The sequence below is a fragment of the Thermobia domestica genome, chromosome 3 (assembly GCF_964235325.1).
Source record: "Thermobia domestica chromosome 3, izTheDome1.hap1.1, whole genome shotgun sequence".
NCBI classification, from domain to species: domain Eukaryota; kingdom Metazoa; phylum Arthropoda; class Insecta; order Zygentoma; family Lepismatidae; genus Thermobia; species Thermobia domestica.
The window spans coordinates 142,671,846-142,690,234 of record NC_137456.1 but is presented as its reverse complement, the minus strand read 5'-3'; the positions used below and the strand labels follow the sequence as shown (position 1 = coordinate 142,690,234).

The 18,389-nt window shown below is 35.3% G+C and overlaps 1 protein-coding gene across 2 annotated transcripts in view; it reads left to right on the top strand.

Annotated features, from left to right (window-relative positions):
* The window catches only part of LOC145680773 (uncharacterized), a 47,289-nt gene extending 29,819 nt beyond the window's left edge, over nucleotides 1-17,470 (top strand). For both annotated transcript variants that reach the window (XM_081751766.1, XM_081751767.1), the window contains exons 3-4: nucleotides 2,683-3,547; nucleotides 14,944-17,470. In XM_081751766.1, coding sequence (XP_081607892.1) covers nucleotides 2,683-3,547; nucleotides 14,944-15,246 — 1,168 coding nt within the window. In that variant the 3' untranslated portion in view covers nucleotides 15,247-17,470. The remainder of the gene's footprint in view (nucleotides 1-2,682; nucleotides 3,548-14,943) is intronic.
* Nucleotides 17,471-18,389: the final 919 nt, after the last annotated feature.

Sequence of the window (18,389 nt, the reverse complement as noted above, 5' to 3'; positions counted from 1 at the left end):
CCCCCCCCCCTGGTTCGAATTTTGACAAAAAGGTTTAACTCTGGTTTGGAGCCTGGACCAAGGTATTCGTGACTTAAATTTGGTAACTCTCGGTCAATTTGTCTGGTTCCCAAGCCGGTTCCGGTAAACGCCCTCCTGAGACTCCCTGGTTCGACATTTGAAAAAAGGGCTTCGTCTTGATCTGGGGCCTGGGCCAAGGTACCCCTGACCAAAATTTGGTAACTCTCGGTCCACTCGTCTGGTCCTCAGGCCGCACACAGATAGACAGACAAACACACAAACAAACTCTTTATTTATATTAGAAGATTACTAGAGAATGCGATTTTTACTGTAAATAATAATAATAATAATAATAATAATAATAATAATAATAATAATAATAATAATAATAATAATAATAATAATAATAATAATAAGTTGTTGCAAGGAACTAAATTTAATATACATTGTGTTACAGCTCAGAGCATTTTAGAAAAATACCGATGCCTTCCTTTTTTTTTATCCATGTCTTACCAAGGAATGTCATTGAATACAAGTTTTTTTGAGGGGGGCGCGGTGGCTCAGTGGTAGAGCGTTCACCTCTGGTGCTTGGGGTCCCGGGTTCGATCCCAGCCCCCGCCAAGTGAACTTTGTGGTGGACAAACACCGTGCTCGTGAGTTTTCTCGGGGTTCTCCCGTTTCCTCCCATTTTCTTCATTCCACCATTTCACACATCTCTCATAATCACCGTCTCCTTTAGCCTAACCGGCATAACCGTGGGACGTAAAACTTAAAGATTTCATTTCATTTCATTTCAAGTTTTTTTGAAAATCGTGTCTGCGAGATGGTCACTGTTGCTGCGAACACATTACTGAAGACTGTCTTGAAAGTTGTGCATAACCCTATGTAGAGTTGCCTAAGTAGTTCCGGATCGCTACGTGTGGATGTCTGTCGGGCGGGTTTTGGAAACCTTACTTTGCATGTAACTAACTCCAGAGGAAAAAATCTCATGCATTCAAATCATGGGATTTTGAGAGTCACTCAGTGTCTCCTTGATATGAGATCTCCTTGTTCTGGAACAGGTTACGAAGTAGTCATGGATTGAATATACGTATGGGCCATGGCATTTTGGATACCAAATTTATGGGGATTATAACAATGTCGATGCAATTCAGGTTCGACAAACGTGGTTAACATGTTGGTGTATTGCACTGAATTCACTGTCTTGGAGTTACCCTGATAGTCTTTAAAAGGTAAGGACCATCACCAAACACCAAACACAAAAACATCAAACCACACAATAAGCTTTGGACTATGCAGAAGCTTTTCGTGCACTCACTTGGCAAGGGATTTTCTTCTACCCATTACCGGCAGTTCTGTGTATGGACATCATCATGAAAAATAAATAAATAAAATGGTCTGTTGCAAAATGATGACTTGAGTCATCATCTGTCAATGCTCGTATTAAACGAGTACGACCAACGTGATTGAAACAGGAAAATCTTATAATGTATTTCTATACACAGGGTAGGCGAAAAATCCAAATACATTGTTGTTTCTAGTTATTTATTTTCTAGTTACAATTACAAATTGACAGTTACATTGCAAAGTAATAGCAAATGGAAATATATCTAGGACGTCAATATGATTTCTAAGTTGTGTGTTCTCTTTTGCATTTTCGGATCTTCATCATCATAACCTTGTGATGAAGGCTTTCTTTATTTGTTTGTTTGTTCTACTACTTCAACAAGTTAGCTCTGGTCGGTGATGCTTTTACCAAATCGAGCCTCGAAATTCTGTTTGATGTTATGGGACCTTATGAACCCGTACGACACCCATAAATTTCTCCTCCACAGTGAAAATTGTCAAGTTTACCATTCCGAACTCTTCACGATAGCATTCAGTTCCAGAATGTATCAAATGCCTCCCGTAATTAACGCTAAGTTTCTCTCTATCTCATACGAAAGTCTCATGAGCATTACCAACACAACTTCCATGCAGAAGTTAGTTTTTCAATGGGGGGAGGGGGGACGAAAGACAATAGGTGTATTGGAACTTTTTACCCACACTGTACGTAAATATATGCTATTATGTAGTCCCCGATGCAAGTATCTAATATAATCATCAGTATAATCACCAGAATAGTGGATATCTATATTATTTAGTTTGTAACTTCGAAATGAGGATAACTCTTTTAGTACAGGTTTCTGTAATTGTTCCTCAAGTCACGACATACTGTGCTCAAATTGATCCACATACTTCCTGAGTTTTTAAAAAAAAGAACTTATGTAGGTGGATGGTGGTATGCTACTGTTACCTAATTGTAAAATTGTAAATTTCTTGAAATAAAATTTCGCCTTGGTGCGTTTAATTTACTATTCGTTTGATCAATCAGAGTTTTGTTCATTATCCTCCAGTCTCTTACAAAAATTTTCTTCACATACGTAAAGAAACAGACTATTGTTAATAGGATGTAATTATTTGAATTGGTTCGTAAGTTGTTGAATTCATGACCACGTTGTATTTCAAAGACCTTCGTCTTTACTACCATGGGTAATATGGAAACAAGATCTAGTCAACAAAAGTCAATGTCATTTTCGAATTCACACATTCGAAAATCTGTAAAGAATGACCATTTTTGTTTATGAAATAACAAAATTGTATAATGTAGTCAAGAGATATAAATACTTTGTTTCTTTTCAGATTCGTAGGTCATAGCGATGCAGTTCTGGATGTCTGTTTTTCACCAACAGGACATTTAATGGCAACAGCTTCACGTGATCGTACAGTAAGGCTTTGGACGCCAACAATTAAAGGAGACTCAACAGAATTTAAGGCACATGCTGCCTCCGTTCGATCAGTGCACTTCTCTCCAGATGGCTTGCAGTTATTAACAGCATCTGATGACAAATCAGTGAAGATGTGGTCAGTTCCGCGTCACAAGTTTATTAAATCCATAATCGAACACAATAATTGGGTACGATGTGCTCGATTCTCTCAAGATGGGCGTTTAATTGCTTCTTGTTCAGATGACAAAACTGTGAAATTACACGATCAAATTAGCGGACAACTCATTCACAGTTTTAGTGAACTAAAAGCATTTCCAAGCTATGTGGAATTTCATCCTACAGGCACATGTGTGGGCGCTGCCCTTTCAAACAATGCTGTGAAAGTGTATGATGTGCGTATGTATAAGTTGTTACAACATTATAAGTGTCATGAATGTGCAGTGAACAAGTTATCTTTCCATCCTGGTGGCAATTATCTTATATCAGCTTCTCAGGATGGTACAATGAAAGTCCTTGATTTGCTGGAAGGCCGCCCAATATATACTCTGAGGGGCCACGAAGGACCTGTCACAGCCGTGACGTTTTCTAATAATGGAGAATTTTTTGCTTCAGGTGGAGCTGACAAGCAGGTGTTTGTTTGGCGCACGAATTTCGATAAAGAGGAGAGGTTAAATCACCCTCGACCGAGCCTTCGCGTACCGGCAAATGAAGCTGAAACAGAAACTTATGAGGTTGATGCACGATCCACAGTCTCTGACACTCAGCAATCAGACATTCAGGTTTGTTTTTCTATTGTGATACGTTTAGAGTAAGGTTTTAAAATTATTTTTATTGTGTGCTTGTAGTAAATTGATTTCCTTTGGGAATCAAATGTTGATGCATATTGATCAATAATGAGCGTGATAACGTACGTATCGTCTAAGCACAGTAGCGAATTGTGGTAATTGATCTCGACTCGGCTTTGGGATACAATATTTAGTAGTAAAATTGAAATAAATCACCGTATATACAGTAATGGAAAAATTAATAGGAACTCCATGTAATTTTATGCGTTTACAGGATTTAATAAAAAGTGTCTATACAAGTATAAACATACAATGAAATATACATAAATTTAAAGGAAATTTTATTCAGAATGCAAATTAAGTTACTGAGTACTTTATAAAATATAACAGCCATTGTTAACGAAAGTTAAATTTAGGTTTGTAAAGAATAACTTTGACTTGAGCTAATTCTTAACTGGATATCCACACGATTTGATAACTAGATTGCATCGTTATGGCTTATTCACCAAGTTTTGCAGTTTTTGTGAATGCAATGTTGCCACACATCGTTTATTGCTTCAATTAACATTTGTTGTAGGTGTCCTTGCATTAACCACAACCTTCAAATTACGTCATTCAGACTTCCGGTTTGTATTTCTATTGTGATACTTTTCTAGAGTAAGATTTTAAAATTATTTTTATTGCGTGCTTGTAGTAAATTAATCTCCTTTGGGAATCAAATGTTAAGGCACATTGATTAATAGTGAGGGTGCCTATTGTCTAAGCATAGTAGCGTGTTGGGATAGTTGATCCCGACTTGACTTTTGGGTACTGGTATATTAAGAGTCCTGTTTAGTAGCAAAATTGGAATAAATCGCCATGTATACAGCAATAGAAAAATTAATAGCAACTCCATGTAATTTTATGCATTTGCAAGGTTTAATAAGAAGTATATACATACAAGAAGGTTTACAAGTATAAACATACAATGAGATATACATCAATTTAAAGGAAATTTTATGCAGAATGAATTACGATATATCTTCAACAATGGGTGATACTTCATAAAATATGACAGCCATTGTTAACGGAAGTTAAATTTAGGTTTGTAAAGAATGACTTTGACTTGAGCTAATACCTAATTGGATATCCACGCGATTTGATAACTAGATTGCATCATTATGGCTTAGTTCACTAAGTTTTGCAGTCTATGTGAATGCAATGTTACCATACGTCGTTTATTGTTTCAATTAACTGATTTCTTGTTGTAAGTGTCCTTGTACTACCCATAACCTTCAAGTTACGTTATAAATTTTCAGTAAGGTTTAAGTCCGGCGAATTACCGGGCCAAAGAAGTGATCTAACATGCCGTAAGGACAGAATATAATCTTTTATAACTCAGGCACGGTGACAAGGGGCAAAATCGTCTTGAAAGATAAAGGGTTTAGCGTTGAATAAATCTCTTCTCGAAGGTATCATTTTAGTCTGAATCATTTTGTATGTTTGTCTATTACAAATATAGATTCTACCGACCACACCTGAAAAACATCTCCAAATCATGACACTTATACTAACTTTCTTTAATGGCCAATCGCCAGATGAGAATCTGTATTTTGACTTTTCTTCCTAGATACGACGTGTACTTAGAGACAGTGGATATGCATTTTGCAAAGTGTGTGCGAAGTCTTTCAAGCTTAGTAACATGGGTCGTAGAACAGTGTCATCTCATGCTAAAGGACCTCAGCATATTAAGAACTTAAAAACTTAGTTTATGCAGCTGCTGTCACTATGCTTGTGTCTTCTACTGCAATAATACAATTATCAGTTACAGGTAACGGTAGTTAGGAATGAGAGAAAATTGTTTAATCCTGAGGATCATCGTCCAGAATCAAGTGGAAGAAATGAAATCAATTGCAAAAAGAATGAACATGGTTTACATTCATACCCACAAATTGAAGATGTTACGAAGGCCAAAATAATATGGATTTTGGAGTTGGTTGGAAAGAGAATATCCCGGAATGCTTTCCAGAACATTAGCCAAACTTTCCAGTTGATGTTTTCTGACAGTCCATTGCTTACATTTTTTATTTTATTTTTTTTAATATAAAGCATCTTAATGTAATGAACTATGACTTGGCTTCATATTTCAGAGATTTGCAAATTGTGTCATATGTTTTAACGAATTTCTCACTAAAATAGTTCATAGGGACCAGATTGACCTAGTCATAAGTTTCTGGGATGTAAATAAAAAAAAAAGTTTCTACATAGTGTCTAAATAGTGACGGGCAAGAGCTGATGAGTATTGGAAAAATTCAGAGAGAAGCTAGGTCTTCCACTAGACAGTTTACTGCAGGTTTTCATAAATGGACCAAACGTAAATCTCAGCTTCGGAGAAAAACAGAAAAGTGAAATGTGTTAACAAAATCTCAATGGAAAGACTTCGATTGACACTGGTGTATGTGGACTACATGCTTTGTATGGTGCTATGAAGAATGGCCTACACGTATTTAAACGAGACTCTTAGAGGCACGTATCACCTTTTTAAATAACAGCTCAGCTCGCCGTGCAGAGTATACTGCCATTACAGGATCTCCTGAATACCAAAGAATTTCTGTTTCGTCAGATGTCTTGAGAATGCAGGTTGTTTGGAAAACGCAGCGAAAATTTATGACAATGTGAAGAAATTCATATAACATTGTACACTGCCTAATTGTCGGCAGCAATCTTCTTAAAAGGAACAAATGTAAGAACCTCTCTTGAAGAGCAAGTAGCAAGTTTCAAAGTTGTTTCAGCAGAATGTGAAGTGTTTCTTCAAGATTTCAGTCTCGAAAGCCACTAATACCTTTCTTGCACACAGCACTTTCGGACTTATTGGTCCGTTGGCCCGATGTTTGAAACAAGAAATGTTGCAGCAAGCTGACTCTGATTAGAAGCTGATGTCTTTAGAATTGTCAAATGAGAAACTTCTTCCTATTGGCGTTGATTTACTGCGAGAAAAGTATTAAAGGAATATATATATACAGGAATATATATAGTATATATACAGGAAGAAACTAGAATTCAAACTTAAGTTTTGCAAATTAGAGGTTCAGTTCAAAAGTTACGTGAAAGAAGCCCACTGAAGTTCAAATTCGTGCGTGGTGTCAATTCTTTTGTACCAAATAATATTGTGGAGCGACCTTCTCTAGCAAGAAAAAGAACGGAAATTGTTTTTGAAGATCTTCATGGGGCAAACAGGATTTCATCAGATGTGGCTGAACAGGCAAAGAAACAGTTTTATGTATTGTGTGTTGAAGCACAGGGTTCCTTGAAATCATATTTTTGCGAGTTTACTGAAATACGATGATTTTGTGGGATTAGATGAGTTTTACTACAAGATGCTAAAGGATGATGCCAAGTTCGCTAACTTCTTAGAAATTGTCAAAATTTCCTTGATAATGTTACATGGCAATTCATCCGTTGAAAGTGGTTTCTCTATCAACAAGTCACTACTTGTAGAAAATCTTCTAGAAAACACTGTGATGTTTCAAAGGCTTGTGTATTATGCTATACAGCAGTGCTGGGTGTAACCACTATATCCATCAGCATAATCAGGAGGTTCTTATAGTGTAAAATGTTCCAGACAAAGGTACCAAGACTATCTTTTAAAATGTATGTTGTTACTACTGCTTATAGTACAAAAGAAATGACTGTCAAAGCATACTATTTTTATATATGGGGTTTGTTGATTTTGCATTTCCATGTTGTGAGGATGTGCATGTCCTGAAGTGTTCTTAATGGTTCTCTCTTTGTCTTATTATTATTATTATTATTATTATTATTATTATTATTATTATTATTATTATTATTATTATTATTAATAATAATAATACTTATGACTGTATAACTTAACCATAGTTATTCATGTCAATACATTCTTCCTATTGTACAGAAGAAATGACTTTTTTCAAACCATACTATTTTCAGTGTTTTAATGCTTTATAAGTCTTACAACGCATTAATACTAGTAGAATTTGTAATTTATAATTGTAACTTAATAATTCTTTGTATACATTTGTAATCTTGTGTATATAATGCAAATCTTGTGTAATCTTGTAAAAAAGTAATATATGTACAGCAGAAAAGGTGAGAGTTTGCTGGCTATGGGGATGGTGGAGGCTAGTAAAACTCAGGGAAAAGTTGGGAACGCAGTCAGGGAAAATCAGAAATTGGGAAGCAAATTTCTGTGAACACCTTGGCATTGTACGTTGTTCTTATGTAAGTCATAGCTTCTTGACAGCCCTGTTTGAACGCAAATGCATGGATTTCAACTTGCTTCCCACTGACACCGCGAACAAACATTGACACCAGATGTTTCCCGCCAACTCGTTGCAAGGTCTTGTGATGATTGAAATCTGTCTGTAAGATACAATCGCCTCAATGCACTGTTTCGTCTAGGCAGGGATGTCACTTTTCGACCACACTCCACTTTTTATGGACTTCCATAATCCGTGCGATTTCAACATCGATTTTGCCACACTCACTTCATATTTGAATTTTACTGGCGTTTGTCACACCCTTCCTCATTCTATGTCAGATATAAATGAATTATATGACTTTTCCTGTAAATTGCACTCAGTGCAAACATTTATGAAAAACGGGATTTCTAGGGTATAGGTTTGGATTTCAGACCTGACAACAAGTTTCATTACACGTTTGACAACTTAAAAACTCCATCTGCGTAGCCCTAAACACCTGCACAACAAGAATAGACAGAAGAATGGAACGGCACGATTGAAGAGTTAAGGAAGATGTGAATAAGAAAAAGCACGCACAGGGATTCAGGAAACGGTTGTACGTATTTGTTTACCCTGTCTGTTTTGGTAAAACCATTAGCTATATCGGTTCCTTTCATCAGTGGGAAGCTTTAGTAATTCCGGAAAATTCTCAAGGTTAAAGCTCAATTGTCATTTATTGTCAAATTTTACAATCAAGTAATACTAGAAATCCTATGCTAAAAATACACAAATCACATTTATTTTCTGTAAGTTGGCCACTTTTGGATGGAACCGATGGTGGCCAACATAGACAGGTTTCACTGTATATATGTATGCGTAGGTGTTTATGCAACCCGTAACGCTAAAATCCATAATTCCACTCGCCTAGTAGTACTTCGGTGCCTTTTCCGTAAACATTGTGTGTCAAAGAGCTGTGATCAAAAACTACTTTTGGTTCTTTTGTGCGCTTGTTTTCCCTCATACTGCTTTGTTTATTAGTATTACTTGCTTATTTATCTTTAAATGGATATTGCCGTTTTCATTCTATCTGTTTTATCACCGAAAATACTGCAAAATGTAAGGAAAAGATAACAGTACCATTATATGGCTAAAACGAGTTAATTGTACCGTATTTACATTAATTTCAGTGAGAGAAATAATTTTGTTTTACGAACATGGTTGCGCAATAGATTAAGCTTGTTACTCGTAGATCTACTATACTTAGTTTCCACTACCGAAGTCCCGAATAAGAGCGCAGGTTTAATATCGTGTAGTTAATACTGAAAATTTACTAGAAAAAATCGATTTAGAGTAAATAGTTCTTTACGCCCGTGACGTAATTATCGTATCATCTCTCTGGTATTGTTTTTGCTGTTGTTTGTTTACATTGTGTACCATGATTCATGTAAATAAAGTGGTAAAAGTAAGCTACTACTTTGTAAGAGAATCACAAAATATGTAAATTTCCAAATGTTTTCATTTCTCGTAATTGCCATCAGCGGAATTGATGTCAGTTCTACAAACGTTCAGTTTAATGTACATTTCCACTGATTTGTTTTTATTGCTCTGAAAAAAAAAAAAAAAAAAAAAAAAACTTCAGAGATACTTGATTACGGAGAACACTTTCTTTCGCTCATGCGACGATTCTAACTAGTCGAAATTTGCGATTGAATTCGTCTGCCATCCGTGCACTTAAAACAATTACCACCATGTTTGTACGTCACAGGTCGGTACAGGGGAAAAGGTCTGCGCCGTTCACTAGGGAAATGGCTTAGCGAAAGATACGATGCATGTTTTTCAAATGTATACGACGTTGCTAAGAACACAAAGAACAAGAAAAGTAACAGAATTTAAGGTTTATTTAAAAAGCAAGCTATTTATTTATTTATTTATGTATTTATTTATTACCAATTTGAATATATTTGAGTATTCTAGGACAAAGTTGAGGTGTACTAATTTGCTATATTATTGATATTGTTTGCAGCCTGAGGTAAGAAACTAATTAAAATTCTCAACTTGCGATCACCGACCAACCTTACGAAGCGAATTTTATTCATTCTTAAGAAAAAATCAACAATATAAAAGCATAGTTTCTTGATAGTAAAGTGCTAATTTCTTATATGCAAGTTCATCGTGAATTCGATAGTTATGCGCTCAGGGGGAAGCCCAAGGAAATTAATACATGAAAAAAAAAAACATTTCTCCAAGTAAAAATAATCTAAATTCTTTATTGAATTCAACACAAGGACGAACAAACTTATGATTATAATTATGTTCGTGAGCATTCTGAGAATTTACCAGTGCTATTATCGAACTACTTTACACATTAGCAATATTATTTCATTATAATATCAGCGCGCTTACTGTCGTTTTCTTTGTCCATGGAACATACTCGTAAATTGTTTATATTAGTCCATGTGAACATTTACAAATTGGCTGAAGTGTTTTGAGCACATGAGTTAACATTTAAATCAGCAAATAAACAGATGTGATCTCACAGTAATGATAACAAACTAGTTATAGTGGCTTATTACTGACTAAAATAAAATGAAATTTCCACTTTTATGTTCCACGAATATGTCCTGTAAGTAAAGGGAGAGATGATTAATGAGAGTGAATGATTATAAAAGAATCGGTGAAATGGTCATGTGAGAGGAAACGTCTGAATTGCGAGAAAACACACGGACACGATATTGTTCACCACAGATTCGCATGGCTTGACTTCGAACCAGGTACCCCTCACACTAGAGGTGAGCGCTCCACTATTGATCCACAGTGTCCTTTAATAATGAATGTTTGTGATATGTCATGACAGGTAATGAACATAATATTCTGTTTCAGTGAGTGAAACAATATAAGAGAAATCAGTCTACTGGACGAAACTTAACAAAGGCTACTCTTCAAACGTTTGCTTTTTTTTAAATTTATTTATTTATTTTTTTTAATTTAATACTTGTGGACTTCAGAACACAAAACGCAGTACTTTCACGATCATAGGCGTGCGCAACGTGGGTGCCTTGGAACCCCCATTAGACAAACTTTTTTTTATGTAGAATTATTACAATCAGAAGAGATTACGTGTAAATTATTTCCCGTCTGTAAGTGTAGCCGTGCGTCGCCGACGCAGCGTCGGGTGCAATGACGCTATCATTTGTTAAGGGAAACGGGGGAAAGGACGACATTCCAAATGGTGATACTTTAGATCTGGAACCCACATTCCCAATATCCTGCGCACGCTAGTGTTCACGATATAATATTTTCAAATGTACCACTGTATACTAAACATTAATTATCTCAGAGCTGAGGGCAGGCTTTTAGCCACCCCAAAAATGTAGGGGGCCCGATAGAAGTTAGGGGCTAATCCAACCATATTATAGTTCTATTATAGTTTATTTGCAAGCCAACCTTGAAAATTTTAGGGGGCCAGTAAAAATTTAGGCCTGAAGGGGAGAAAGAATATAAATAAACCTGTTTGTATACTTAGAGACACTATTTCGTGTGAGGTTATTGAAAAAGCTGAAGTTTCAAAGTAACAACATAAGTAACACATAATGAATTTCTGTCAATATTCCTCTTGATCAGGTTCGAAAAATCCTGGACGCCAGGTAGTCCAGGCGATAGGAAATAGGAGTCTGGATTCTAAATAAGTTAAATCAAAAATAAAATTATGAAGGTCCATGTATGAAATTGTATTATTATGGTGCCTATTTTTGAGAACCGACGCCTAGGTCACAAGAAAAATTCTTGATCACTTATCTTGTTTATGATGATCTTTTGGCAGCCTAACGATCTGTCTTCCTGTATTCGCTACAGCTTTCTTCAGCTTCAAACCACGGCGGTGACCACAAAAGCATTTCCTTTGTTTGTAGAAATATAGTAAGAAAGTAAAGCGCTATATAATACGATTCTTGTAGCATTAAAATAAGAATAGTTGTAGCAATGGTGGGGGGTGGCCAATTGCTAATATGCAGAGTAAATAGTAGAAAAAATAAAAAGATGTAATGGGATATGAATATTTTTAAAGGGATTAAGAGCTTTTTGGTGCAGGAAGTGCTTATTTGTAGCCGTAGTATAATAGCATGAAGATTCACGCCAAATCTTCAAAATAAAGGAAAGCTATAATATGATGGCCTAGATATTCTCAATCTACGCATGACTTAATTTGAACTGATACACTGCTTAGACTCTAGTGTTTTTGGGGTAATACAATAGTAAAGTAATCCTGCTTAAGCGTACAAATATCTAAAATATTTGTAATAATAAAACATTACAAATAACCATTAATGTATTTCAATCTAGGAAAATAGGTCTTATTAACACGTTACGTTTATATACTGTAAGTGTATTACTTATTTTGCCATTTTTCCTTTCACTATTCTTCTAAATTTATTTGTAGTTTGCAGTAAGAAACTGTAATATGAAAAGATTCCCTGAAGCTTCCAATGCGACTCACAGCGATATCTATCTGTGACGTCATGCCCAAACCCTTCTGTTGCTGTGACGTAAGCAGCTCTTTTTCCATTGTTTGAAGCGTTGTATCTCTGTAACGAAGAAATATTTTTCTTAGATTTTTGGTATATGGTATATTGAAGAATAGTTGTACACGATGGCGTCTTTAAATTATAACCTTTGGTCAAGAAGGAAATGTCCATTTAGTGTTAGTAAAGGTGGATTGTAATTATTTCGCAGTTACGAAAGCTATCACTTTTGTATAAGTTGCAGAGTACTACTTTTCGTAATGACAAGGTCCCGTGTGGTGTCCCTGTTCTGTGCTTACGTATTGCTTTTACATATATATTCATCTAAAATTTGTACTGCAAATAGGTCGTAATTGATGCACTGTTTTCGCAGACGTCAGGCGTATAGAAGGACTGATATTTATAGCTCTGTAGTAAGTCGAATAGGGTTGTAAAAAACTATATAATACTTAAAAAAAAAGCACATTAGTCTGTGTGTAACGCTAACATGAAAACTTAAAAACATTTAAGATGTACTGGTTGCATAGACATGTCTTTCACCCTGTTTCTTCTCTTTACGAGAGTTGACACTTTCTATTCTTCCAAGAATTCCTTTTTGAACAAAAGTATCACCTCTTATATCAGCGGTAAGGCTAACAATATCACTCACCCTTAAAGGGATCGGCACGTTGTAAATATAAATACACGTTTGAAACAGTTTGCCTTGCTTGGCTATTTAATGGACTGCCACCTCTATATAATCGAAAATAACACGCAGGTAAATAGACACACTGAATTTCCCTTGCACAGGACGCCATATTGCACCAGTACAGCAGAAAACAAGCTATTTTATATATATGCATTAATTATTTTACTTCACAGATATATTGTAGATCTTTTACCAATTCATAACTGCATAATTTGTTCTACATAAAGGGTAATCTTTTAAATGTGGAATTATTTGTTTGCGCGCATCGACAAACCGCATTGCTTGTTACAGAAAATGTTGCAGCCCTGTATTCGTTTCTATAACTTAAGATCATTGCGTATTTGCGAGCATGCATTAGGTATATATTAACTATTTGTTACTTCAAAGTACTAATATTTAACTATGTGCAGGTAAATCTAAAAAATGAGGTTCTGTAGTAGGAAACTTTTTCATAATGGTGCAGTTCCAACATTACTTGGAATTACGTATGGTTAGTGATTTGGAGCTACTGAAATTACGTCACTGAAAACTTATGTTGGCCACGAGTATAGTTACATGTTCTAGTATAGGTAAAATGTACATGCAGCATTTCAGTTGGAATGGTAGAACAGACTGCAGTAATACGGCGTTTCATATCGTCGGGAGTCGTTGGTATGTCTTTGTGCTTGTACACAATGTTCTTTACCATTCCCCACAGAAAAGAATTTGAAGGTCAAATCGGAGAAACGGCCTGACTAATTGACAGATCCTCTTCTTCCAATCCATATCCAGATGATGATGGATGACATAACTCATGGCAAAACAACATCGGCAAAGGATAGCACTGATCTTAAGAGGAGTCTCAGTAACAACGATCCAGGTATTTGAAGAGAATTGTCATCTATGAGCGTGGAGCGAATGCAACAAAAGTGACTTCGGAATTAATGCAATACGAAGCGAGTTAAATGACCTAAACACGTGCGTCACAATTTCCAGACCATTGATCTCAACTTACAGTGTTTTAGTGCGAAGAAAATGTGTCGAGAATAAGCAAAGTAGACATTCGATAATTGGATACGCGTAATATGGTCCACACTCTATTATTTCCAGCAGCAGGATTTGTTATGTATGCGGACACCCAAAGCAACTTATGGCTCCAGGCTGTCTTCTTTACATCGTAAAATATGGTAGCGGCTCTGTGATGCTGTGGATTGCAATTCTCTGATATTCCTTAGATCCTGTGACGTTCAAAGGACACATTTTCACCAGTATTGTTTGGTCATTTTCGGTGACCACCTGCATCCTATGGTCCACCTTTGGTCTCCAGCTAATATAACGATTTTTCAAAATGACAATGCACAATTCATAGTGCTGTTGAGGCGTGTTTCACAAACATCGGGATGAACTAAAATACCTCTCCTGGCTTTCCCAATCCCCAGATCTCAACATTACTAAACATCTGTGGTCTGTTCTGGAGCTCAAATTTGGAAGCGAATACCTTCATCCTCTCGAGTTCCTCACTGCATGAAAAATGATACAATACTCATCTGGAAACCATTCATGAGTTGCATGCCTCCATTCCATGTGCTGTAGGCTAGCGATAGTGTCACGCCGCAATAAGTTGATTTTTCTCCACATACTTTCCTTAACTTGATAACTATCTGTAAATATTATTTAGAAAATATTATGGGGGAAGAAAAGAATATATAACAAGCACTTAAATAATTCGAGTTCAAGTACTCGTATATGAATGTTATGCACGATATGCTGGTATCCACTGTTCTCATCATAGATTATCCACTAAACTACATGTAACGAATCCAGCTCCACTCGCTGTGCCTTTATTGTCAACACATATTTCCTATGTAGCAAAACTATAATTCTGTCAAGCACAAAAATGTAGAAAAGTGAAAAGAAAGCAGAGATCCCACAGAAAAAAAATCCTTTATTTACGAATATGCTAACTGTAAAGTGTTGCAACATTCTTAAATGATTATTCTTGTATTCTAGGTTACTAATGTTGGTATACATTATACAGAACGTGATTCGGCAGGAGGTGATGGGGAAGGAGAGACTGATGTAAAAGAATATTATTCAACACAAAGAGTGCCAGGAGTGCAAGGAAAACAGTGTAATGAGTTCGCGTATCCTTCGTCTCATACTGTAGACGAGAGAAATAGAGATATCCCTCCAAGTCTTGCTGCAACATTGGAGAACGTCCACGCACAAGTGGAGACCTTAAGAAGAACTATGGTGCTAATGGAACAGAGGCTAACACTCATTGAAGATAAAGTAAAAGAATTGTGTAAATAGCTGACCGGTAGACAAGTTTGTTTACATGAATTGTAGGTATCAGTAACAGTGTTTCACATGTACAGTATTAATGTTTATGTTAGGAGAGAACACGTGTAGTCAAGAGATGTACATATAATGTACTCCAAATAGAAAACACAAGCGGTAGCTTATTCTCCATGTATATTTTTGCGTGTGTATTACTTGGTTCTCAGCAGTGAGGTTTTCCTCTTTACAGCGTGTAAAAGTATCGTTGTGTCATGCACAGTTCAATTCTGACGGAGCGTATTAACATTGTAACTGAAAAGCTTGGAAATTCATAAACATATGACAAACCTTACCTTGTAGCAGCACATATTAGATGAGGTACGCTTTATCATAGGGAGGTAATTATTTTAAGAATGTAACAATTACAGCATTATATTTATCATTGTAATTCATGTACAAGGCATGAGCATGCCATATTGTTTCTTAAGTCTTTAGTGGTTATGCGTCCAAGTAAGTTGAAGGCCTACGTACAGTTATAGTTACTTCTTAAAAATCAAGCCTTTGCTTTGATGTTGTGTAATTACTGTTATTATTATTTTTAAAGAAAAAGAAAATTAGAATGCCAATTACAATTTACATTTGGCTAAAGACCTTAAAGTTTGAGAGAGCCAAGTAATAATTCGTGAACATATTAATTTATATTTTATCAATTGAAAATGCAGTTATTTTTGGTTTAAGCTAAAATAATTCTTATTCATAATTTTGAGCTTTATTAATTTTATGAATTCTGTTTTAATAGTATTTGTGTATTATTTACATTTTTATTTTAATTTTTATTAAGCATATGTTTAGTATAGTTTAGCTTCTAGATACAGAAAAATTCTTATTTAGAAAGTTATTTAATTGCTTAAGAGTGTGTTTTACTATTTCCCGTCAGTATTTTTATTATTAATAATGATAACTGTCGCGTTCTTTTTGCATTATACTAAATTCTGTAGTCTCAGTGTGTAAGTTCCGACTTATTTAAATATTCCAGAAACAAAATATTTCCTTTCAAAATAAAAGAGCTTTTTTTAACAAGACTTAATTTATTTCCTTAACGACAAATACAGAATAACTAGAATGCTTAAACAAATATATTTGGTTTCAGAAAATTCGGTGTAATATAAAATTCGGTAGTAGTCGGTGTGAAAATTATAACGAGTAACGAATGATTTTATGTGTAAATATGTTTGGGTTAAAATTCAATGCATTTAGTTTTCTGGAATCTGGAAGTACAACTCAGCCTGTAAATGCTTCAAATAGTGCATTATTTGTATATTTTGAACCACTAAATTATACGTTATTTCATTAATAAATAATTCAAACAATAAAACAACATTTCTGTTCTAAAGTTATTTCGTCTTCTTGTAATACTAATGTGTTTGAAAGAAAGTTGGAAGAACACAGAAAATTGATCTCTGAACTGTCAAGGAATGAAACTGGGGATTCTGCTTGCTGTGTGGATACTTATACCACTGAGCTTCCTCAGTTAACAGATCAGAGTTAAGATACAAAATATATGCAATCAAACGGATCGTGTTTCTGGTAGCACAGTGGAAATATTCTGCTTAGTCAAATGATCACTTTTTTTCCTATTGTTGTTGGTAATGTTTAGAATAAATAAATAATTATTTAATGTCTGGACCATACAGTATACTAATTTTCCTGGTGATGCTAAAAATATCAATATAGTAGCTTTATAAAAATTGAAGGCTACTTGCCAGCTTGCTTCCTTTGGTCGACCCGCAATCGACCATCAGTTTCAATTCGCACAAAAAGCTACTGTAACATATGTTATAGCAGAATAATTACTAGATGAAATGAAAAGAGTAATAACAAGGGAAAATAAAACACAGTTGGATAAGAGAATGGACTTTAAGAAGGGTATATTAAAATCATCATGTATTTGAATGAAAGAAATTTCAATAGTACTCAAAACAACCGTAAAATACTCCAACCCATTTTAACTAACCTCTATTCAACGCTATCAATTTTACTTTTGAATAATTCGGATAATTCTTATGTCGAGATGAATAGGTTAACTGCAGAACAAAGTGCAGAAAAACAGAATCCAAAAGCACATTTTAGACACATGGTTCCTACCCTGAACATAATTTTGTTTATTGCAGGTAAAATAATTTTAAAAAACAGAATTTTATAAAATAAAACTCAACAGCATATTATGTATTTAAAATAAAGCATAATTCTTGGGAAATTAACTGCCTATTAAATTGTGGGTCTAATTAATGTAACTAAGAATTAAATGTATTAATTTTGAGTTTTATTTCCAGCAACAATAAAAAAGTGTGCATGTAATTAAAACAAATGTGTATAATTAACTAAACTAATGGAATCTTCAAGTGACGGATGTGCTTCGCAAGCTGGAAAGATGCCCAATTTTACAAATAGTGATTCAGTGTCAAGTGCTAGTGATGGTAACTGTTTGCCGGGTGCTTCTAGAACTACTAATGCATTGCCTTGCCCCCATTGCGAAAATATTATATTAGTGCTATACATATTGGTAAGAAACATCGGGTAGCGGGTAATGATGTTTGCTCTGATATCACCAATAATGGCTGTCTTCAGGGTAAAACTGCTACCGACGCTAACAGCAGTAACAACAACACAAGTTTTGACGATTTTTAACCTGGGCAAGATATTAATGCCACTAGGGTTCTCTACACATATTTTAAGACGTGTTCTACGAGGTGCTTGATCAACGGTAGCTGATGCACTGACGGAGGTGTTAAATCTAATAACAATTTTAAATGATTCAAAAGACTGAATCAACCTATGTCTTTTTCCATTTGTTGCTTTAAGTGCTCCCAACCAATCAGATAATATTAAGAATCTGACTTGGGTGAAGCAGCGAGTTTGCCTCTGGTGCAATATTGGTCATGACGCTTTAACTTTGCCTTCAACAAAGATGAAGAGATCTTGATGAAACCGAAGATTTTCCAATTTCAAGATTATAGAGAATAAACTTGCCGATCTTGACATTCGTGGAGCAGTCCGTCTTTTAATTTCTAATAATATGGTAGGGGTTCCAGATACATTTCAATTGGAGACCATGTTGAAGACACATTCATTTCACCTTGGCAGTTTCATTGCGCCGAATCTTCTTGATGATCAAC